Source organism: Harmonia axyridis, chromosome 6 (genome assembly GCF_914767665.1).
Source record: "Harmonia axyridis chromosome 6, icHarAxyr1.1, whole genome shotgun sequence".
NCBI classification, from domain to species: domain Eukaryota; kingdom Metazoa; phylum Arthropoda; class Insecta; order Coleoptera; family Coccinellidae; genus Harmonia; species Harmonia axyridis.
The window spans coordinates 10,938,741-10,962,953 of record NC_059506.1 but is presented as its reverse complement, the minus strand read 5'-3'; the positions used below and the strand labels follow the sequence as shown (position 1 = coordinate 10,962,953).

At 34.4% G+C, this 24,213-nt stretch overlaps 3 protein-coding genes and 1 long non-coding RNA gene across 6 annotated transcripts; 1 reads left to right on the top strand and 3 right to left on the bottom strand.

The window, feature by feature from the left end:
• The first annotated feature begins 1,744 nt into the window (after positions 1 to 1,744).
• On the top strand, positions 1,745 to 2,554 carry LOC123683056. Its single transcript, XM_045621953.1, has one exon. It carries the CDS (start codon positions 1,745 to 1,747, stop codon positions 2,552 to 2,554), a length of 810 nt encoding a protein of 269 aa, XP_045477909.1.
• A 10,113-nt stretch (positions 2,555 to 12,667) lies between these two features.
• On the bottom strand, positions 12,668 to 16,851 carry LOC123683496. 3 transcript variants are annotated; one of them, XR_006747988.1, is made up of 5 exons: positions 15,970 to 16,851; positions 14,368 to 15,908; positions 13,652 to 13,957; positions 13,463 to 13,602; positions 12,668 to 13,409 (listed from the first exon to the last, which is right to left on the bottom strand). It is a non-coding gene; the product is annotated as an uncharacterized LOC123683496 (long non-coding RNA). The 3 variants fall into 3 exon arrangements; XR_006747987.1 differs by having other exon boundaries at positions 12,669 to 13,409; positions 14,368 to 15,714; positions 15,768 to 16,851; XR_006747986.1 differs by having other exon boundaries at positions 12,669 to 13,409; positions 14,368 to 15,902.
• A 2,371-nt stretch (positions 16,852 to 19,222) lies between these two features.
• Positions 19,223 to 21,161, bottom strand: LOC123683495. The gene has a single exon (XM_045622590.1). The coding sequence runs from the start codon at positions 20,836 to 20,838 to the stop codon at positions 20,002 to 20,004; it is 837 nt and encodes a 278-aa protein (XP_045478546.1). The 5' UTR covers positions 20,839 to 21,161; the 3' UTR covers positions 19,223 to 20,001.
• Positions 21,162 to 22,323: 1,162 nt separating this feature from the next.
• Positions 22,324 to 24,104, bottom strand: LOC123683055. Its single transcript, XM_045621951.1, has one exon. It carries the CDS (start codon positions 24,102 to 24,104, stop codon positions 22,425 to 22,427), a length of 1,680 nt encoding a protein of 559 aa, XP_045477907.1. The 3' UTR covers positions 22,324 to 22,424.
• Positions 24,105 to 24,213: the final 109 nt, after the last annotated feature.

Here is a 24,213-nt window from a genome sequence, read left to right as displayed (position 1 = left end):
AATATTGTTTAATGTGAATTAAACATTGAGGAATGTTCAGAGGAAATCACATTTAAATTCAAATTCCATGGAAAATTATTAGGGAGCAGTTATCGACCTCATGAACTCAATACCATATCTAGGCCGAATAATGTGCGAAATTTGCAGATTCCAGCAACTCCGAAAGGCGGTCAATGACGAAAACTGTGTGTCGTCACAACTAATATAAAACCATACTCATTGTAATTCTCAACAACATTCTTCTGTTCAAAGTTTCGACGTTAATAAATCATTTTAACTCCACCGCGAGTTTTACTTGGTTTGTAGTGGATTTACAACCCTCTACTTACCACAACTTACTCACTGCTACTTCAACGGAGTTACGAACCGTTGAAGAAAGTAGACACATATCTTTAGAGGATATCCTCCAAAGATACAAGGTCCTTCGAGCCGGATTACAACCCAACATTGGTCCTTCGAGCTGACACAAAAACTACCAGGGACTTTGGAACTTCAACCACTGCACCCCAGAACTACTAGTCATTGGATTTACGACCCATTGGCACCAACCACTGAAGCCCAGAACTAAACGTCATATAACTAAACCCAATTACTTACCTAATTCAAAATGGATAACCTCGTCGCAGAGCAGATCAAAACGGTTGAAGCCATCGAAAGAATTCTTTATTACTTGAAGAAGGAAGGAGAAAGAAGAAACGAAGAATACTACCAAATGAAAATGGAATTACTGGAGGAAGAATGGAACTACTTCAATGAAACGCACCAAAATTTAGTGGATAATATACCAGAAACTGATGAATACTTCACCAAAAACATTTATGAGCAAGCAGAAAAGATATACAACCAAACATTAGCCTACCTCAACAAAATACAGGAAAAACTCCGAGACGACCAAGGAATTACAGAAGAAAAAGAAACAACTCACGACGATACCCCAGTCGAAGAATCTTATACTAACACCATTCAGAGAAACGAACACGATTACACTGTGAAAATCCCAAATGAAGACAAGAAATATGCAACTCAGCTTGAAGAATCTCGAACCCAGGCAATGACACGACTACTTCAATTAGAAAATAAGTTTGAAAAGAATGAAAAGCTCAACAAACAAGGAATCTATGCAGAAATACATTGACCTAGGCCACATGAAGATTGCAAGTACAAACGATTCAATGCCAAGATATCATATTACACATCAGCCTGTAATCAAAGAAGAACCCGTTACGACAAAAGTAAGAGTTGTATTCGATGCAAGTTCAAAAACCAGTACTGGACTCAGCCTCAATGAAATCCTTCACACCGGACCGAAATTGCACCAAGATCTTATAGATATTCCGATCAGATGGCGAAAACACAAAATTGCAATTACTACAGACATCGAAAAATTGTCCAGGCAGGTGAAATTAGACAGCGAAAATCAACCATTACACTCAATACTTTGGAGAAAAAATAAGTACAAGAAACTAATGGACGTCCAGGTTCACAAAAGTACCATTTCTGAATTTTTGAGCACCAGTGAAATCCGAAGAGAAATACAAAAGGCAGCGGTGAAACTACCATCCCAGCTCACCAACAGCCAACGGCAAACTTGAGGATGTCCCGTTCACAGAATGAAATGAATATTCAAGTATTTTTCCATATTATCTACAGCCGAAAATTCGACGTAGTTCAGACTACAGCTGTCCCAAGAAAAATCACCAACGATACGTTCATTGAGATCTACATAAGCCACCCATACCTAGCGATGGAGTACAATGTGCAAAAGTATTTCGAGCTCAGCAGCGAACAGTTCGAACAAGCTATACGCATCAGCCAAAATGAATATATTCTCAACCCGTCCATAATTAGAGACATGGAAAATGATCCGAATTGCATAATTGACGAAATCTATAATCGCACGGACAAGCCAACGTGCAGAAAAACCAATATACAAGTTAGTGACATAAAATGGAAAGAATTACGCAAGGAAAATACCTGGCTTTTCGTAACCAATAATTCCCGAAGAATTGCCGTAATATGCAACGGAAAACGAGAGGACACAACCTTGAATGGAACTGGAGTTATTCATTCTACATCAGGATGTACTATTCAAACCAAGAAAAGCACCCTGCAAGCCCACACGAGAGATGAAACATCCATAATAACCACGTTCAACAAAGAGGTGCCCCCTAACATTCTTTCATTCAAAAATGAAAAGGACAACCCGGACATAGCACTCGAGCCTTCTTGGAAAGCCTCGGATATGCTGGATCAACTTCTCATTGACCGGAACGATTTAGATAGCCAATCCGAAACTCCCTGGAAGAGCGTAACTCTTCATACGTCCATTACAAGCTTTGCAACTACACTTGCTGTCATACTTATAGCAATCACTATTTACGTAGGGATGAAAAAATTCACAGCACGCTACGAAAAAACCAGCAAGGAGGAATCACCGACCAGGGAAATACCTCAACCAGCACCGAGAAGCCAAAGACCTGCCGATAGTGCATCACGTTTTGAACTTGAACCTATTTATTCCCGAGTTCAAACTCAAAACACAACATTAGTTTAGTATTACTTCAAGAAACCTGACACCTTACTATGCCCACATCAACTACCTGGAATCGGGTGTCATAGTAAACAGGACGACCACTATGCTGAAAGCTGCCTTCATCACTTCAAGGGCCCCCCGGAGTATGTTTAATGTGAATTAAACATTGAGGAATGTTCAGAGGAAATCACATTTAAATTCAAATTCCATGGAAAATTATTAGGGAGCAGTTATCGACCTCATGAACTCAATACCATATCTAGGCCGAATAATGTGCGAAATTTGCAGATTCCAGCAACTCCGAAAGGCGGTCAATGACGAAAACTGTGTGTCGTCACAACTAATATAAAACCATACTCATTGTAATTCTCAACAACATTCTTTTGTTCAAAGTTTCGACGTTAATAAATCATTTTAACTCCACCGCGAGTTTTACTTGGTTTGTAGTGGATTTACAACCCTCTACTTACCACAACTTACTCACTGCTACTTCAACGGAGTTACGAACCGTTGAAGAAAGTAGACACATATCTTTAGAGGATATCCTCCAAAGATACAAATATGATTCCAATATGTTTAATAATTTACAATCATAAATTTTATTTTTTATTATGTAATATAGAAACAATTAATTAATAAACTTATTATTATACAATATATAATCAATTATCATTACTATACAATTATTATGCAATATAGAACTAATTACAATATACATATAAACAGAAATTCTGGATCTTAATTTCATTTATTTAAATTTTTCAAGCGTTCAGATCTCCTCATACTTATATCATCTTTCAAGTCTTTATTTATATCATTGTCATTATTTAAAAATTTCAACATTTGATTAACATGTCTTTTTATAATTCGTCCTCCATCACATAACAAGTTAAATGTAACTGGTGATAATTTTTCAACGATTTTTGCTTGAACTCGGTGCCTCTTATTAGTGTTGTAAACATCTACTAAAACCACATCTCCCAACTTGAAATCAATTTTACTTATTTTATTTTTATCTGACATATTGAATTATTTAAAAGATGTTTCACTAACTAAATTTTCTCTTAAAAGATGAAACCTCGTTTTAATCTCCCTTTTGAAAATAATATCTGATGGTGATTTTCCCGTTGTCGAATGCTTCATTGTACGATAATCAAACAAAATTGAATTCACAGCAAACTTTAATGACTTACCCTCTCCTGTAATTTTCAAAACCTTATTTTTAAATGTACCCACAAAATTTTCTGCTGCTCCATTAGTTGCTGGGTGATAGGGTGGAAAATATGTGTGCCGTATACCTCACGATTTCAAAAATTCATTAAACTCTTCACTTGCAAATTGTGGACCATTGTCTGAGACTAAATGATCACATAATCCAAACCTTGAAAAAATAGAATCAAAAACTTCAATCAATTTACTAGCTGAGGTGTTATTTTTCATATTTATAGCTTCAAGCCATTTACTGTGTGCATCAACTACGACTAAAAACATATTTCCTACTGATTTTGTTATTTTGTTTTCTATTTTTCACACATAACTCACAATTATTTGCTAATTTTTCTATATCATCGTCCAAATCCGGCCACCAAAAAAACGAACGAGCTACTTGTTTCATTCTAACAATACCAAAATGAGACTGGTGAAGTGATTTCAATAAAGTTTTTCGCAATGCTTTTGGTATTATTAGTCTAGAACCTCGAACAAGACATTCATTCTCAATACTTAATTCAGTTTTCTTATCGAAATACATTTTCTCTTCCAAAGAAATATCATTTGAATTTTCTATCCATCCAAACATTAACTTTCTTTTCACATCACATAAAACCTTATCTTTTTTTGTTTCTTGCTTAATCAAATTTAAATCAATCAAATTACTTTCATTTCCAATAAAGTTTATAACATCTAATTCAGAATCAAACACAGCCATCTTATCTCGTACTGCTAACCTGGAAAGCGCATCACAATTACTGTTTTTAGATGAAGAAATCAATTCAATCTTGTATTTGAAACCCGATAAAAAATATATCCATCTTAACAACCTATTCTGAATTGTAACATTCAATTTCTTCGAATTACCAAATATATACTTTATTTATACGACATCCTCGTCGCCAGATTATTGTCATGTCCATAAGAAAACTACGTTTGGTGATTTACAAATTTATTCGATATACAATTTCTCAATCTCGACTACTAACATAAAATCTTTCCGAATACTGAACTTATAAACGCATGTGGAAACCTAGATATTCAATCAATCATGCGCACCCAATATATTACAGAACTAACACTAGCAAGCCAACTGTTAACTAACTGTTAGAAGAAGAGACAATTCAGTGATATATATTTTTCTATGGTTGACACTGTTGACAATTGACACAACAACAAGATGGAGGTTCAGTAATGTAATGACGTAGCGTTGTAATAAGTCTTCAGTTTGTTAATAATAAATATCTTAAAATATTACTTTGCTTCCACAAAACATAAACCCTAACAGGTTATGGGTCCAGACATACACGGCAAGTAAAAGTAATTAAGGAAGTTGTTCTTGTTCAAAAATTAAATCTTTGTGCTAACACGCGGAGACAAAATGGCTGGTTCTCAATACATGTCTGTTGAGAAACTAATAGGAAGGGACAACTACAGTGAGTGGAAATTTGCTATGAAAGCTCTTCTAGAATTAGATGATCTGTGGGATGTAGTCAGTGGTACAGAAACTGACGAAAAGAAGGACAAAAAGGCTCTGTCCAAAATAATACTTTCTGTCGACAAAATAAATTATTCCCACATCAAATCTGCCACAAAATCGAAGGAAGCTTGGACCAACCTCGAAAAAGCTTTCGAGGACTCGGGACTGACAAGAAGAGTAGGACTCCTGAGATCACTCATCAACACAAAATTGGAAGACTGCAAATCAACAGAAGAATATTGTGATAGAATAATATCAACTGCTCACAAACTGAATGAGATGAATTTCAAAGTGGAAAATGAATGGGTTGGAACTTTACTTTTGGCAGGTCTACCCGAAGAATATCGTCCGATGATAATGGGACTAGAAAGCAGTGGTACACAAATAAGTGGAGATTCCATCAAGGTAAAGCTATTGCAAGATGTAAAAACTCAACAAGATCCAAAGTCAGTGGATAGTAATCTGGCAATGTTCACTAAAGGTAATATAACTAAAAGTAATCCAAAGAAAAACGTTAAATGTTACAATTGTGGAAAGATGGGTCATTTTAAGACAGAGTGCCGTTCAAAGAAAAAGGTGGATAAGAAAACAAGCAAAAATGATTCCACAGCGTATGCAGCATTTCTAACGTCTGAAAACGTCAAAACAGATGTGTGGTATTTGGACTCTTGTGCATCAACACATATCACAGGAAACAGAAAATGGCTAAATGAAGCAACAAACATTAAAGCCAAGGTTAAAACTGCTAATAGTAATGATATGATTATCGAAGAAAAAGGAACTGCTTCAATTCAAGTGCATATAGACGGTAAACAAGAATCAATTGAGGTTAAAGAGGTTATGTATGCCCCCGAAGCTGCAGTAAATCTATTGTCCATACATAAAATTGTGGAAAAGGGACACAGAGTAGTATTCGATAGGAATGGTGCGAAAATCTTCAATCGCAATAACTATCTAATATCAAGAGGTTTTGAGACAAATGGAATTTATCAATTGAACACAGTTCAATCAAACAGAGCATACTTCTGTACACAACCAGAGGAAAATTTGTGGCATCGCAGGTTAGGACATCTCAACCTAAGATCTATGAATTTGCTAACCAAAATGTCAGTTGGAATGGATAAGGACTTCAAGGTGTCAACAACATCATGTTTGTCATGCATTGAAGGAAAACAAAGAAAACAGCCTTTCCAAACAAGTCAAACACAATCTACAAGGCCACTGGAATTAATACACAGTGATTTATGTGGACCCATGGAGACAATATCCATAGGTGGTAGCAGGTACTTTCTGACTTTCATTGACGATTATACGAGGTATGTACACATCTATTTCTTAGCAGAAAAGAGTCAAGTGATAGAAGCTTTCAAAGAATTCAAAAATTTAGTAGAGAACAAGACTGATAGAAAGATCAAAATTTTAAGAACAGATAATGGTACTGAATATGTCAATAAACAGATGAAACTAATTTTAACATCTTCAGGTATAGTTCACCAAACCACAGTGAGGTACAATCCTCAACAGAATGGGGTCAGTGAAAGGGCCAACAGAACTATTGTAGACAAGGCAAGAACCATGTTATCAGAAGCAAACTTAAATAAGAAGTATTGGGCTGAGGCAGTCAACATTTCAGTTTATTTGATGAATCGTTCCCCAACAAAGGCTATTTCAGGGAAAACACCATATGAAGCCTGGTATAACAGGAGGCCAAACCTGGCACACCTTAGAATCTTTGGTTGTCAAGCAATGGCACATGTCCCGGATGAACTACGACAAAAATGGGATGCTAAATCAGAAAGACTCATATTTGTTGGTTATGGTGAAAACAAAAAGGGTTATAGGTTGCTCAACCCAAATACAAATAAGGTAATATACAGTAGAGATGTTGTATTTTTCGAGGATAAAATGGAACAATTAAAATCAGATGAAATAAAGGATGAATCCAACACATTTTTGTGGAAAATAAATCAAGATACAGCAACAATTGAAGAAAATTCAGTCCACGAAGAATCTGAGCAAGATGAACTAGAAACGACAGATGAACAAGGGGGTAGCTCATCAACAGGTGAAGAAGAAATTGTATCAAGTAGAGGGAGAAGAGTAAATAAACCCAAATATTTACAAGATTTTGAAATTTATGCTACTTATGATCACCTTATACTTTCAGATGATCCCCAGACATATGAAAAAGCAATTGTTGATGAAGAGTGGAGAAAATCAATTGAACAAGAATTGAAATCTCTAGAGAAGTTGCAAACATGGTCAACATGCGAATTGCCGGATGGTAAAGTAGCCATTGATACAAAATGGGTATTCAAAACCAAAGAAGATGGAACAAAGAAGGCTCGACTAGTTGCGAAGGGTTTCCAAATTCAAGAAGAGAATCCACATAACATATATGCACCTGTTACGAGGATGTCTACCGTAAGAATGTTATTAGCGAAGTCTTTACAAGAAAATTGGAATTTACGACAACTCGATATTCCAACAGCTTTTTTAAATGGTATGCTCACATCCGAAGTATACATCAAGACACCTAAAGGATTAGACATAGGGAAATCCAAAGTACTCAAACTAAACAGAGCTCTATATGGATTGAGGGAGAGTCCAAGATGTTGGAATAATCAATTCGACAAAATTATGAAGGACTTGGACTTTCAAAGATCAAATTTCGATTTTTGCATGTACTGCAAGAAGGATTGCTGGTTAATTGTATTCGTTGATGACCTAATTATAACCGGAAAAGATGTAGAAATTGAGAAGACAGTAAAATCTTTGAAGAGTTTATTGAATGCTAAGGATATGGGACAAGTTAAAAGATTTCTTGGAATGGAAATAACTGAAACAGCTGAAGAACTCAAGATAATACAAAGAAATTACATTGAAAAACTTTTAAGCCATTTTAATATGATGGAATGCAAAGGTGTATCCACACCAATGGTTACAGGATTCTATATAGATCCTTCAAGTGCTCCTGATACAGAATCGACAAATTTTCCCTACAGAAAGTTAGTCGGATCTTTGATGTATTTAGCCTGTACATCAAGACCTGACATTATGTACTCAGTATCATATCTTAGTAGATATTTGGATAAGCCCAACAAAGAGTTGGTTACGGCTGGGAAAAGAATATTGAGATATTTGAAATCTACAGCAGACAAAGGACTTGTATACAAAAAGGGACCAGAAAAACTGGAAGCTTATTCGGATGCAGATTGGGCAGGTGATCGAAGTGATAGAAAGAGCACTAGTGGATCACTAATACTGTATGGGGGAAATCCAATCAGCTGGTTCTCCAAGAAGCAGACTTGCGTTGCACTTTCAACAGCAGAAGCTGAATACGTTGCAGCCGCAGCCAGTGCTCAAGAATTGGTCAACCTGAAGGGTGTTCTCTCCGAGTTCAGTGAAGTGAAGTGTGCGACATTGAAAATGGACAATCTGAGTGCGGTTTCAATGGCGCAAACTTACGAAAATTCAGAACGGGCTAAACACATAGACATCAAAGAACATTTCATTAAGGACTTGACTAATAAAGGGATAATCAAAATAGAATAATAATAATAATAATAATAATAATAATAGGTATTTATTTCCAGAATTGTATGTATACATTACAAAATGAAAACAAGTCACAAATTCTTTACAAAAAAATAAATCAATGAACTAATATATCTATGATATTTGTATTGTCCGTTACTTCACGATGGCATCTGAGATCGGATCCTTCCGAAAAAAATTCCTGAAGTTGAATTCTCTCAAAACTACTCCACTCGGCCATAATGCCGGCTTTGACAATTCCAAATATAGGGCGTCCGAGGGTACGCCTACACTAAAGGCAGAATTATTGCCTCTTGTGGGAAGTTTCCTTACTTCAAAATTATTTTGATTTGTAGAATCCTTCAGAAAGTCTTTCACGTCATCCTCTGTCACATGGGGTCCATATATTTTCCCAACGTATAACCATTTTCTTCTTTGTGCACCTTTGATTTTGGATTCAGGATTTACCTGTCTCGATCCAGTACATAACAGGCTGGATTTTGGTTTTTGTTTTACAGGTTTTTTCTTTACTACCTGAGTCCATGATAATTTTTCTGGTTCTTTAATTTGTTCAATTGGTTTTTCAATATGAGAATTCACAGTCTGATCCAATTGCATACCATGATCATTTTTATATGATAATGCTTGGTTTGATAAATTGGATATTTTCCTTTTACTACTTTTGCTTGGAGGATTTCCTGTTGCGGAACTGGCTGAAGGAATATTCTCCGTCAGCATCATATTTCTGGGATCATTAGTTACAGCTGCCGGTGAACAATCTGTCAAATTGTCGATTTTGATAACTGGTATAGCAACCTTATGATGGAAATTGTTATCAACAGGTTCATGATAATTATTCGCGTTTTTCTGCGGTACATTTGTTTTCAGTTCGATATCCTGTATTCTTTGAAGGAGTAAGGCGTTATTCAATTTAAGAATTTCATTTTTTTCATTCGCTGATTCTAATAGTTGAACGAGAAATTGATTTTTAGTCTCTAGTAATTTTCTTTCGAGGAAACCCAAACTACTCACTGTCTCTTCCTCTGATTTTCGAAGCGATATCTCGATAGTTTCTTCAGAGTTACAACAGTTCATATGAAACCCATCAATAAATTTTATGTGTTCCATCTTTTTAGCACAAGATTTATGCATAATTTTTTCACAGAATGCACAAATGACTATACCGCACTTTCTTGAGCAGCATGAAAAGCCTTTTTCAGTTTTATTCGCGATATTAACATCGATATAACTTTGTTTTTGAGAGCTCGTCTCAGATACGTCGTCACTTTCGTCGCCCATGTTGACATTCAATATGTGAACACAAATGATAACTTTGCAGATATTCTGACAAAACCCCTATGTAAAGAAAAATTTGTAAACATATGCAAATTGTTAAATATCATAGAATACTAGGTACGCTTGTAAAACTTTTGTTGAGAAAAGTGTTTAAATCGAGGGGGAGTGTTAGAAGAAGAGACAATTCAGTGATATATATTTTTCTATGGTTGACACTGTTGACAATTGACACAACAACAAGATGGAGGTTCAGTAATGTAATGACGTAGCGTTGTAATAAGTCTTCAGTTTGTTAATAATAAATATCTTAAAATATTACTTTGCTTCCACAAAACATAAACCCTAACACTAACAACTAAGGGCTCAGGTAAAATATAGAAGTGCGCATGCACCGCATAGAATTTCAATATTAACGAGAAACAATTTCTATCATTTTATGTTCTTTATTCGTGTTTATCGATGAGAAGTGTTTGGTGTATTTGGAGAAATTTATTTTTTCAAAATAAATATAAATGTCAAACATCAAAGTATAGGACAAATAGAAAGTAGTTCGAGCACGCGCGCATGCCTTAACTAGGAACTAACAAGAGAGTGCATAAACGCCACTGAATTCTTAAGTTTAGTTCTTAGTTCATAGTTCTTAGTCCTTAGTTCTTAGGTACGGTGCATAAATCCACCATAAGTTTTATATTCAGGACAATACGAATGAAAATTTGAGGCTTCACAATAATAAATAAATTTATTTTTATAGAGGAGCTAAACCGGGCATTACAAATATTACAATGGATGCCTTCTTTGATTATATTAATTTTCTCTTGAAATCCGTTAGATCGTATTAAGCTTAGAACCTAAAAATTAGAAATTGAGGATTGGTTTGAAAATAGGTACATGCATTGGTTGTCTTTGAACATCATGCACGAATGTGATAATTTCGGAAATACAATATTCATGAATTATAAGCTTATTATGCAAAATCTCTTTATATATTTAAAGTTTTTTCTTATGTTTGTATATGTTAAAGACATTTAGGAAACAAATATTATTATTAAAAATAAAGGTTTATTTTACGAAGTACATAATTGTATCTCAGCGATGAAATCTTTCATCCATGTTCAAAGAATAGATTATAAAATTTCTTTTACTCTCTTCTAATTGGTTCCCTGATTGATGATACATATTTTCGATGTCTACAAAATTTCCAACTTTTTCATTAAGTGGTTTATGTTGATAAACCACTTAGGATATTGTTGAAGATATCGTTGAATATCCTCAGGATTATCTCCTTTCAACTCTTTCAAGATGAACACATTATGTAGAATACATCCTGATATCACGAGGAGACAAATTAGATCTAGTCTGGCCGTCTCCAATAATTTCAATTGACGAAATTGCTTTTTTTTCACAAAACACATTTAAAAATTCTTCGATATCAGCTCCGTTAGCTTCGTCATCGTTCGGCAAATCAAGAATGCACCTATTCATCCGTGGTCACGTAACCTATCAACCGTTTACACCATACACCGCACGCTCCGCACCGGTGGGCATATACCGAACGCAGTATTTATATTCCTATGGGAATATGCATAAACCCACCATAAGTTCACAGTTAGCGCGTTCGGCAATAGCATCCGAGAGCGGACGGATATTTTAGTCACGTGACCACAGATTTTACAAATAATCAAGATTTATCTGTATTAAACGAACGGTACAGATCATCCTGAGCTTCAGCTGTTATGTCAGTTCTTTGATATATGCATGTGGCGCCCTTCGTGGCTAAATGAAATGAAATCATTAGTAACACATAATCAATATTCATAATATACACTTTTACTGTTTTGCCTGCTGAAAAGGCGTTAGAAATTTATGATTTTTTTTAACTATACTAAGAAGTTTTGAGTTGATTTTGTTTTCAATATTGAAAAATACGGAAAAATTTTGAAGGTATGGACTTTATTTTTATTAATTATTTACTGCAAGAAATTCACAAATTCATTGCTATGTAGTTGGTTTCCAAAATTCATATTACAATAAGAAAAAGTAGCTCGAGAAAGAAAGAAAGATATTAATAATTAGTGTGAGAAGAGTTTGGTAAGAATATTTGAGAAATGATAGCAAATGTCTCTCATCTAAAACTCATTGTAGTGCTGATCATACTTTGAGAGAAAATGGCAAATGGCAACCTGAAGTATTCCATAAAAGATGCAGTGCTCATTTTGTGTGAAACGTGAGGAATAATGATCCTGAGAGAACTTCATTCAACCCAAAGATTTGCAGAGGTTAGTTTGAATTATGTTACGTTTATCTAATCCCATTCTATACTTATTTCAGAAGTATAAAAAAACGGATAATTCCTCTACAAAAATGAAAAGATATAAAAGAAAAATAGTCTGATCTACGTAGAAAGTATATTTCCAAGGAGGAATCACTTCTAAAATCTCCATTCGTTTTATAAAAAAAAAATGTTTCAATGGAAGTTTAAGAAGGAAAAAACGAATTATCATGTCAAATTGAACCAAGACTTGGTTCAATTTGATTGATGTTCAATTAGTGATTTGGAAGATGATATCTTTTTATTTTCATCAGTAATTTAATGGACTATGGTGCCAAGGGAATGTGTGATGGGATAACTTACTGCCATAGGATAAATAAATGATATGTAAAATCAATGCAGTATTTGATAATAATAATAATTTATTTGCACACAAGAAATCCATAAGAACAAACGCCATCAAAAGTTTACATGGCTTGTCAATCAAAAAATCTTAAACTATAAATGAATAGTATTAATAGTCATTGTAATGAAAACATAAATATGTTTGTAGTTACAAATTATCAAATAATATTTACAAAAATTATTCCTAAATAAATCGCTCAACCTGTATATTGAATGATCCAATAGCAAATCCTTTACTCTCTTACTAATTACAACTGGACCCAAATTTTTCAATAATCTGGAAGTTATAACATGTATAACTTCATACATGTATGATTCGGAACTTTTCTTATTCTGGATGGATTATTACAGCACAATTAAGGCTTGGAAAAATATCTTTCTAATTAAAAAATTTAAACTTTCATGCTATCTGCTATCACAATGTGTAAAGCATATTTTTAAAATAAATCATTTCAAGTTTTAAGAATTATTTTTTTGTGAATTCTTCATCAAATGGCTCACTAACAGTTTTGAACGTCTTATCACCAGATGAGAACACTAGTAGCAATCTTTCAAATTCATAATTGCCATACTTAATCAGTCTCTAGCATAATGTTTATTCATTCTTCCAAATTAGCTGGCTTTTCCTCTTCTCAAATATTGGCAATGGTGCTCAGTATTTTCAGCAGAAATAGTTTGACCTGAAATTATAAACAATTATAAAAATAATCTCTATAACTTACTAGAAACTTACCAATGAATAGACATTTGATTTCCAATAATTTCACTTACTCCCCATTCTTGAAAATAACACCATTCAGAAAAGAAACAAGCCTCGGGTCCAACTGACAAACTTCAAGTCCTTTTCCCGAATATGGTATTTTTTCTCTGAAACTTTTGTATGATAATAAACCATTAGCTGACACAAATATAGATATAGTACCTTGAATACACTGATCTGGCTTTATATTCCCAATTAATTCCATGCTGGGTATATTTATGGCCGAACAGGACCTTTATAAAATACTTCTGGGACTTGCTGATGTCCCAGTCGATACCCTTGAAGGATTAAATTTCTTCTGCTTCACTTACATAATTTCGATATAATTAGGCGGAAAATTCACTGAAGTCTGTCTCATTTATTTAGAAGTAATGAAACCAGTCCGCTTCATATATTGTGAACATGGTCAGCTTTTTTAAAAGCTTGACCTTTTTCTTCATATCCCTAGCTTGAATGTCCATCGCTCTTCTGAATAAAGTGAATATGCACAACGCTTTATATAATTACACGAAAAAAATTATCTGTCCCCAAAGTCTTTCTAATGATATTGTCCAAAGTCACCACCAGATATCTCATTCCAAAAATATACACACCGCCTATTCATTTGTTATCTGCTTTCCATTCCCATAATTTTATTTAAAATCCAATTATAGAAGTATAACAAGTTAGGTTAGGTTAGGTTAGGTTAGGTTAGGTTAGGTAAATCCAATTATAGAAGTATAACAAGTTAGGTATTTAAATTTTTCAATACAAACTACGACGAAATGTTAATTTTTATAAACAAACAAGCATTTTAGACAGATAAAATCCAATAATCCATAGACAAAGGTAAACTCTGTGGATAAAATCGTTTTGCTAGGACCGCGTTCGGTTATTACCTCGGACCGCTCGGACTTGTCTGAACCGTTCGTTTATTACATCCAGATGGAATGCAGATAACAAATGGATAGGCAGTGTATATATTTTTGGAATGAGATATCTGGTGGTGACTTTGGACAATATCATTAGTAAGACTTTGGGGACAGATAATTTTTTCGTTGAATTATATAAAGCGTTGTGCATGTTCAGTTTATTCAGAAGAGCGATGGACATTCAAGCTAGGGATATGAAGAAAAAGGCCAAGCTTTTAAAAAAGCTGACCATGTTTACAATATATGAAGTGGACTGGTTTCATTACTTCTAAATAAATGAGACAGACTTCAGTGAATTTTCCACCTTATTATATTGAAATTATGTAATGAATGAAGCAGAAGAAATTTACTCCTTCAAGGGTATCGGGACATCAGTGTCCCAGAAGTATTTTATAAATGTCCTGTTCGGCAATAAATATACCCAGCATGGAATTAATTGGGAATATAATGCAGATCAGTGTATTCAAGGTACTATATCTATGTTTGTGTCAGCTAATGGTTTATTATCATACGAAAGTTTAAGAGAAAAAATACCATATTCGGGAAAAGGACTTGAAGTTTGTCAGTTGGACCCGAGGCTTGTTTCTTTTCCGAATGGTGTTATTTTCAAGAATGGGGAGTCAGTGAAATTATTGGAAATCAAATGTCTATTCATTGGTAAGTTTCTAGTAAGTTATAGAGATTATTTTTATAATTGTTTATAATTTCAGGTCAAATTATTTCTGCTGAAAATACTGAGCACCATTGCCAATATTTGAGAAGAGGAAAAGCCAGCTAATTTGAAAGAATGAATAAACATTATGCTAGAGTCTGATTAAGTATGGCAAATAAATCACTCAACCTGTATATTGTATGATCCAATAGCAAATCCTTTACTCTCTTACTAATAACAACTGGACTCAAATTTTTCAATAGTCTGGAAGTTATAACCTGTATAACTTCAGACATGTATGATTCGGAACTTTTCTTATACTGGATGGTCTTATTACAGCATAATTAAAGCTTGGAAAAATATCTTTCTAATTGAAGAATTTAAACTTTTATGCTACACAATGTGTAAAGCATATTTTTAAAATAAATCATTTCAAGTTTTAAGAATTATTTTTTTGTGAATTCTTCATCAAATGGCTCACTAACAGTTTTGAACGTCTTATCACCAGATGAGAACACTATAGAGTCGCAATTTTTCAAATTCATAATTGCCATACTTAATCACTCTAGCATAATATTTATTCATTCTTTCAAATTAGCTGGCTTTTCCTCTTCTCAAATATTGGCAATGGTGCTCAGTATTTTCAGCAGAAATAATTTGACCTGAAATTATAAACAATTATAAAAATAATCTCTATAACTTACTAGAAACTTACCAATGAATAGACATTTTATTTCCAATAATTTCACTGACTCCCCATTCTTGAAAATAACACCATTCAGAAAAGAAACAAGCTTCGGGTCCAACTGACAAACTTCAAGTCCTTTTCCTGAATATGGTATTTTTTTCTCTTAAACTTTCGTATGATAATTATTCTATAATATAACTATTTGCTGACACAAATATAGATATAGTACCTTGAATACACTGATCTGGCTTTATATTCCCAATTGATTCCATGCTGGGTATATTTATTGGCGAACAGGACATTTATAAAATACTTCTGGGACACTGACGTCCCAGTCGATACCCTTGAAGGAGTAAATTTCTTCTGCTTCATCTATTACATAATTTCGATATAATAAGGTGGAAAATTCACTGAAGTCTGTCTCATTTATTTAGAAGTAATGAAACCAGTCCACTTCATATATTGTACACATGGTCAGCTTTTTTAAAAGCTTGGCCTTTTTCTTCATATCCATAGCTTGAATGTCCATCGCTCTTCTGAATAAACTGAACATGCACAACGCTTTATATAATTACACGAAAAAATTATCTGTCCCCAAAGTCTTACTAATGATATTGTCCAAAGTCACCACCAGATATCTCATTCCAAAAATATACACACTGCCTATTCATTTGTTATCTGCATTCCATAACCATAATTTTATTTAAAATCCAATTAAAGAAGTATAACAAGTTAGGTATTTGAATTTTTCAATACAAACTACGACGAAATGTTATTTGTATAAATAAACAAACATCAAAGACAGATAAAATCCAATAATCCATAGACAAAGGTAAACTCTGTGGATAAAATCGTTTTGCTAGGTCGAAACCGTCCGATGAAAAAGATCGACATCCGATTGCTCAGATATATTTGCCGAACGCTCCAGATGTGTATTCCCCTCAATCTGGATGTAATAAACGAACGGTTCAGACATGTCCGAGCGGTCCGAGGTAATAACCACAGAATACTAAATATATAAGAAGTGCTAACGCCGTGTTAAATCAAGGTAACAATATGGCCGATATTTTGTCCGTCATCACTAAGTGTTATATGGCGGGAAAATTTGAATATGAAGGTACGACAATTCATTGAAATTGTTAGAATATTATTAGTATTTATTTTAGGTTATGTTGTTATAATTTCGAATTAAAACAAAAAATATCATTGAAAAGTTTTATTTATCAGAGGAAATTTACATATTTGCTTAAAATAATAATTATTTATGAAGATCAATACATAATATACATTATATTGGGAGATTTACACTATACCTGACTGAAAAAAAATACCTATTTATACCTACTTCATAAAATTATATCTGATGAACAACTGAATTGATACATTTCTGAAGCAATATTCAAATTTCTACACATACATGAAAGATAAAAATCTTCAGTTGGTATAATCTATCTTCCTGCGTTACAGTGCTCATTTCGTAATTCACTTTAATTATCACAGGTCTTCTTTGGTACTTCATTTTCAGCTCATTTGGAGGTTGTAGGTGGATATGAAAAAAAAAAGATTATAAATAGCGATCAATTAGTAGGTAATTCATTTTAATTTGATATGATAATTCTGGATCACGTAGATGGTTATTGTTAGAATCATTAATATTTTCCATACAAGAAACCTTTGGGGAAGGTCTACAATCATAGGGCTGATGATTATAAATTTGATACTTCAGTAAATGCCGAGGAACAGAATTTACATTAATATAGTTGGTTTTAAAGGATTATTATAATCACAAGTATGGAACTCAGATATATTAGAGCATTGAAATACAATATGAGGAAAAACCCGGTATTATTTTGTTCTAAACTTATTTTCTCATGGATTACCTGACCTTACCTTACCTGGAACCTAAAACAGAACTTGTAATAAATAAGTGACACTAAAAACTACTTTATCTGTTCATTGCCACCATACAAGAATTACAAATACAAACACAATTTATTGTTGGTTATGAAATCATATTGAGAAACTCGAACGCTGATTGGCTTATTATGAGAATAAAATTTTTACATCGTGATATGTATGCATGATGTATACCGTGTATTCTGAGTGTATGTCACGTCACATCTGTTGCCAATGCTAGCACTAGCGGTTTCACCGAGCGGTCCGAGGTAATAACCGAACGCGCTTAGTATAGGCGAATCAAGATAAGCGCTACGCCACCTGGTGACAATCAGAGTAACTATAATTGTTGACATGGTTTGCTATGGTTCTTACCTGAGAGGTAGTCAGTCCTTTTCATTCCTCTGAGGTTCTTGCATTCTGCTGTGTTTTTGTGTGATATTCTACAAATATTTATATTTTTCTTGAATTATTTTAATAGTTATGAGTCGTTCGAATCGCTATTGTTCAGTTCCTCAGTGTTCTTCCTGGAAAAAAAGTACAAAAATCAAGTTCCATGCTTTCCCTCAAACTGGTAATAAATATCGTGTTTGGGTGGAAGGGAAATTGGGGAGTAAATTGCTGATGGATCGACAAAAAACTTGGCAACTGAAACTAAAAATCGATAAACCAGTGACAAGAAATATGAAAGTATGTTCCCTGCATTTATTCGATGATGATTATTTTTATCGAGGCAAGCACTGACAGCACGTGAAATTTTAGATTATATTCATGGAGATAATAATAATAATATTAATAATCGTTTACAGATTCCAGTTCTACACAGAAAAAAAGTTTGAAAAAGACTGCTGTGCCTTCCAGAAATCTTCCTGTTGGATCTACTACCACAAAAGAAGAACCTGAATGTTCTAGTAGTACATCTGAAAGATTGAAACAAAGAAATATAAACAAAGAAAAACTTGTTGCTGAAATAAGCTCTTGTGAAGAAATCGAACCTGCTCTACAATCTACTTCCCAAGATGGAATCGAAGCTATACAAGGTCTATTACAGCTTCTTCAGGGTCAGCATGATTATATGGGACCTAAAACTTTCAAGGATTTCGAAGTGCAAGTGAATACCCCTAAAGTATCTTCTTTGTGTGACCTGATAACAACAGATAGTGCTCTAAACAGTTTTACTGGTCTCAATAATATGAAACTATAAGATACAATAGTAGAAGCAATACAATCTATTTACAGTGGTCAAAGATCAGATCGTTTAACAATCAAGCAGTGTATTGAAAATTGAAATGTGATCTTTCATATGTGACATTATCTGTTTCATTTGGCATTTCACAAAAATTGTGCCAAAGATACATTGTCTTCAAATCTAAGGTAACAATATTGGAAAAATTCCTCAGAAATATTTCGACATGTAAGTACTCTAAAATTCTATATATTTTTTTTTTCAGGGCACACTGATGATACTTCTCTATCACATTTTAATTATTTTAAAATAATCATATAATATGCCGAATATATTTTCAAAATAAATACATTTTATAAGTGAAATATTTTCAATTGAATTCTCATTATTTTTGATGATTCATTAGTCAAGTGTTTGGGATTTACAAAGAAAATTTTAGTGGACTGTATTTAGAGTTAAATCTTATCCCAACACAGTACGAAAACGAAAAGGACAAGTGAAACCAAAGTAATAATTAAATAATATTCTTACCTAGAAGTGGGTGAACTTAAGTTATGGATCTTGCAGCAGTCCTCAGCTTCCAGAAGCAGATTGATTGAGCTCAACAAACTGAACCAGAAGTGGTAGATCCTTTATGATTGACAAGCTGGAAAATTATTAATTCGACCCCACTTATCCTTAGGAATGTCACAGAGTACGCCACTGGTGACAACTTTATTTCTCACAACGGAGTCTTTTGATTTAATGTTTATGGAACAGAAACACAGTATTTCTGATATACACAACTTCGATTGTCAGCGAACACCGCGTTGAAAATGCGATATTTTCCGAAATTTGTGTACGTAAATTATTAGAACAATAATTATTATTAGGGAGCAGAATGGAAACAATCAATCTTTCGTATGACACGTCAAGAATGATACTGACTGATATGGAAATCACAACATGTGCGCTAAGCGGCAGAGATCACAGCTGTTTTAAAATTGCGATAAATACCGCATTTAAATTCATTCGAAATTTAATAACTGAAAAATTGAAAAGTTTTGAGGAAATTGAACTGAAAAAAAGAACGTTCACTTGGCGTGAACATAACCGCCCACCTAAAATTTACCTAATTTTACAGACAAACGACATACAAGAAGGAATAATGGAAACGATGAAATTAAATACCTTATTACCTTAAAGGTTGAATGGCACCAATTTCGTCAGCGCTCTCGTATATTGACCAGTTGCGGTCTTAACAGATGCTACACGAATTATACCATCAGGTCCTGGATATAATTTCAATATACGCCCGATGGGCCAAGTGGCAGAACTTGATTCAACGCCCTTTATAAGGACTAAATCTCCTTCAGATGGACAAACATTTTCTGAATGCCACTTATTGCGTTGAAGCATGGTATGTAAATAGTCACTTGACCACTTTTTCCAAAACTGTTGGAATAATTTTTTATGTTGTTCCCAACGATTGAGAGGAGTTTTGAACTCGTCATAGGATAACTCGGGACTAGATAAGAGGGGGGCACCTATCAGGAAATGTCCTGGAGTAAGAAAATCGACAGACTCAGAGGGGTCTTTAGATAATGGACATATCGGTCTACTGTTTAGTACAGCTTCAATACGAGCAAAAATTGTTGCCAATTCCTCAAATGTACAGGCAGTTGTGCCCAACATTTTGAAAAGAAGTCTCTTTGCCGACTTCACACCGGCCTCCCAGAGGCCACCGAAATGAGGAGCATATGGGGGGATGAATTTCCATTTAATGGATTTAGATGCTAATTTTTCGGAAATATCTGAATTATTTTGACCTAAAAAGTGACTAACTTCAGAAATATAACGCGCAGAACCTACAAAATTTTTACCGTTATCTGACCAAATCTCTTGGGGTAAACCTCTTCTTGCAATAAATCTATCTAAGGTTGATAGAAATGCCTCTACATTGAGAGATGACACGAGTTCTAAACGAACTGCTTTAGTTGAAAAGCATACAAATAAGGCAAGATATGCTTTCAACATTGTTGGTTTACGTGAATTATTTGACCGATAGGAAAATGGCGAAATCCACACCTACCTTACTGAATGGTCGTGCAATATTCACTCTTTGTGACGGTAGAGGAGCCATTAAAGGTTGATAAGAAGCACCACGAAATCTAGTGCAAGTGATGCATTTTCTGATGCATTCTTGCACCAAACTTCTGAGAGACAAAACCCAATAACTTTGCCGAATCAAACTCATAGTCGTGTTCGGACCGAATGTAGAGAAACCAAATGAAAATGGTTGCAAATTAATCGAGATAGTACACACTTTTTTGGAAGGAGAATAAAAGATAAACTAGAATACTGTATTTAATGGATTCGGTCCTTACTTGGCGGAAATTCATTATAACATAGTGGAATTTACTTCGTTTTATTTTATTTAGAATACTGTAGCCTACCGCCCACCCTGATCAATCCCGCAGAGACGATATAAGGACTCAAGTTTCGAAAAGATTTTTCAATTGATATTTTTGTGATAAACTCTGACTCAATTGATCAAAGTGGTGATTTTGAGTAATCAAAATAATGGAATGTAGAGCTTCTTTGAGCTCAGCTTGTGAAAGTGGACCAGACAAACGTGTTTTCGAGTTCAGACAATTATAAGTGAATCTCCTAACGTAAGCAAATACTCTTTTCAGCCTATCCAAAATATTTATAAATTGGTTAGTTGTAGGTTTGGTTGCAATTGCAACATGAAGACTTGGTTTCAACTCAGGTAATAAGCAAGTTTCAATGTCAGAATTGACAAAGGGTGTTGGCCAATTAATAACAGGCATCGACAGAAATTCAGGACCATGAAACCAAAATTTTTGAATTTCCGGGTTCATGAACTGTTGAGGGGTGAGACCTCGTGAAGGCAAATCGGCGGGGTTGGAATCCGTTTGGATATGATGCCATGAAGCACCCGGAACATAATCGTTTATTGCGACTACTCGATTTGCAACAAACGTTTTGAGCCTATGAGGCGGGGTTTTATCCATGAAAGGACAATTTGAGGATCGGAAAATAAACGAACCTCAGAAATTGGCACTGGAAATACTTGTTCGAATCTCGAACCCTTTTCCTCCTTTTTACGGCGCTTGTGAGGTCAAGGCTAGAGTATGGATGTGTAGTGTGGAGCCCTGGTTATAAAGTTCACATTGATAGTTTGGAGAAAATACAGAGGCGATTTTTGAAGTGCGTTTGTTTCAAAATTGATGGCATGTATCCAAATCGTGGCATACCACAGGAATATTTATTCAATAGATTTCATGTGAACTCCCTAGAAGTGCGCCGTGTTTACTTGAGAATTATTTTCCTACATAATATTATAAGTTCTCAAATTGATTGCCCTTACTTGCTAGCCTCAGTGGACTGGCACGTTCCAAGGCTGCCTGTTCGAAATGTAACCACGTTCTACCTTCCTTTTCCGCGTACTAACGTACTTCGATTTTCGCCTCTGTTCAGAATGTGTCAAGATTTTTCCAATGTTCAGAATATTTTAGACATTTTTTGCTGTACTCATTTTGATATAAAAAGGGCTGTTTTAGAGTCGCAATTTCTTTAAGAAGCTATCTGTATATATACTATTTTGTATTGTTTATTGTAATTTTGTATTTTTCCCCATTCTGTAATTGGCTTAGGCTGTAGATGGGTGTAGTTATTAAATAAATAAATAAATAAATAAATAAAAAAAATCCCGCTAATATAACGCTACTTTCAGGAGCAGAAATAATTGACCGTGGAATTTTAATATTTGATAGCAACTGAATTTCATTCACTATTCTCGACCAGTCACCATGACAAGCATCTGACAAGGGGTCATCCCAATCATGTTTTTCCGACCATAATTTTTGTATTAAAAGCTTCATTGAAATTACAATAGGTGATAAAAAGCCCACTGGATCGAATATACGTGCAATGTAGGATGAAATTGAACGTTTACTTGGTTTTTCATTGAATTCATTTACATTAAAAATGAAAGAATCTATTGCTGGAATCCAACTCAAACCCAAAATTTTTATTCCCTTGCTATCATCGTTAAAATCTAACTTAGCCTCAATATGATCAGGGGGCAGGTCATGCAAAATATCGAGACAGTTGCTCGAAAACTTTTTCAAAGAAAATCCGCCTTTCTTCAACATTTCCTGAAGCTCATCACGCAGTTCGATAGCTTCCTGAAAATTAAAGGCACCGGTTAAAATGTCATCGACATATATATCATCATCTAAAACTTTAGATGCTCTAGGAAAATCCTTTCCCTCGTTAAATACGAGTTGTTTCAACACTCGTAAAGCCAAGAACGCCGAAGGTTTCAAACCATAAGTGACGGTGTTCAATTCGAATTCTGTTACAGGCTGATCCGGGGATGAACGCCAATATATATGTTGAAATTTGCGGTCTGAAGGACATACTAGAATTTGTCTGTACATTTTCTCTATATCTGCACAAATTACTATAGGATACATTCTGAATGAAAGTAAAATTATTTGAATATCTTTCTGTAATTTGGGACCTCCCAACAACATATCATTCAACGATTTACCCAAACTATCTAAATCTGAGGCGTTAAATACAACTCGCAGCTTCGTGGTTGAGCTAGAGTCTTTACGAACAACATGATGCGGTATCACATAACTATTGGAAGTTTTGGCACGTGACAAATGATTCAATTTCAAATATTCTGACATAAAGTCGTTATATAAATTCAAGGAAGCTTCGTCTTTCATCAATCGATTTTCGAGAGAGAAGTAAGATTTCAATGATCTTTTTGAATTAAAAGAAAGCACTGGATTTGGATTATCCAACTTGAATGGTAATGACACTACATAGCGACCACTTTCGTCACGTAAATGAGTAAATACGAAATGTTTTTCCACGTAATCATCTACAGGATCTATAATATTAGTTTCTCCAACTTCTTCCAACGACCAAAATTTTTGCATCTGTTCGCTGAGATCAGATTTAGTCAAAAGTACTGACTTCTTAGAGGAACACATTTCATTTATGGGACCTATGATTGTCCAACCGAAAAATGTATTTACGGCAGTAGGATATCCAGGAGACGAAACACGACCGTCACGTTCAAAAACGATAGAATAAGTATCAGCACCTAGGAGAATATCTATTGGTTGAGAAATATGAAATGTTTCGTCAGCCAAATTCAAGTGCTCGAAATGTTTAATTATTTCCTGTGACAAAGGGGCAGAAGGTATATTGTTGGTAATTTCAGGTAACACAACAGCGTGTACTTGTAAGTACTCCATTCCCGTTCTGGGATACAACTTGCAATCTATTAAACCTGTGGGCTGTAGTCCTTATACGGTGACTATCAAGTAGTTCACTGCCAAGGAATTTAGGGAAATAAAAGAACGG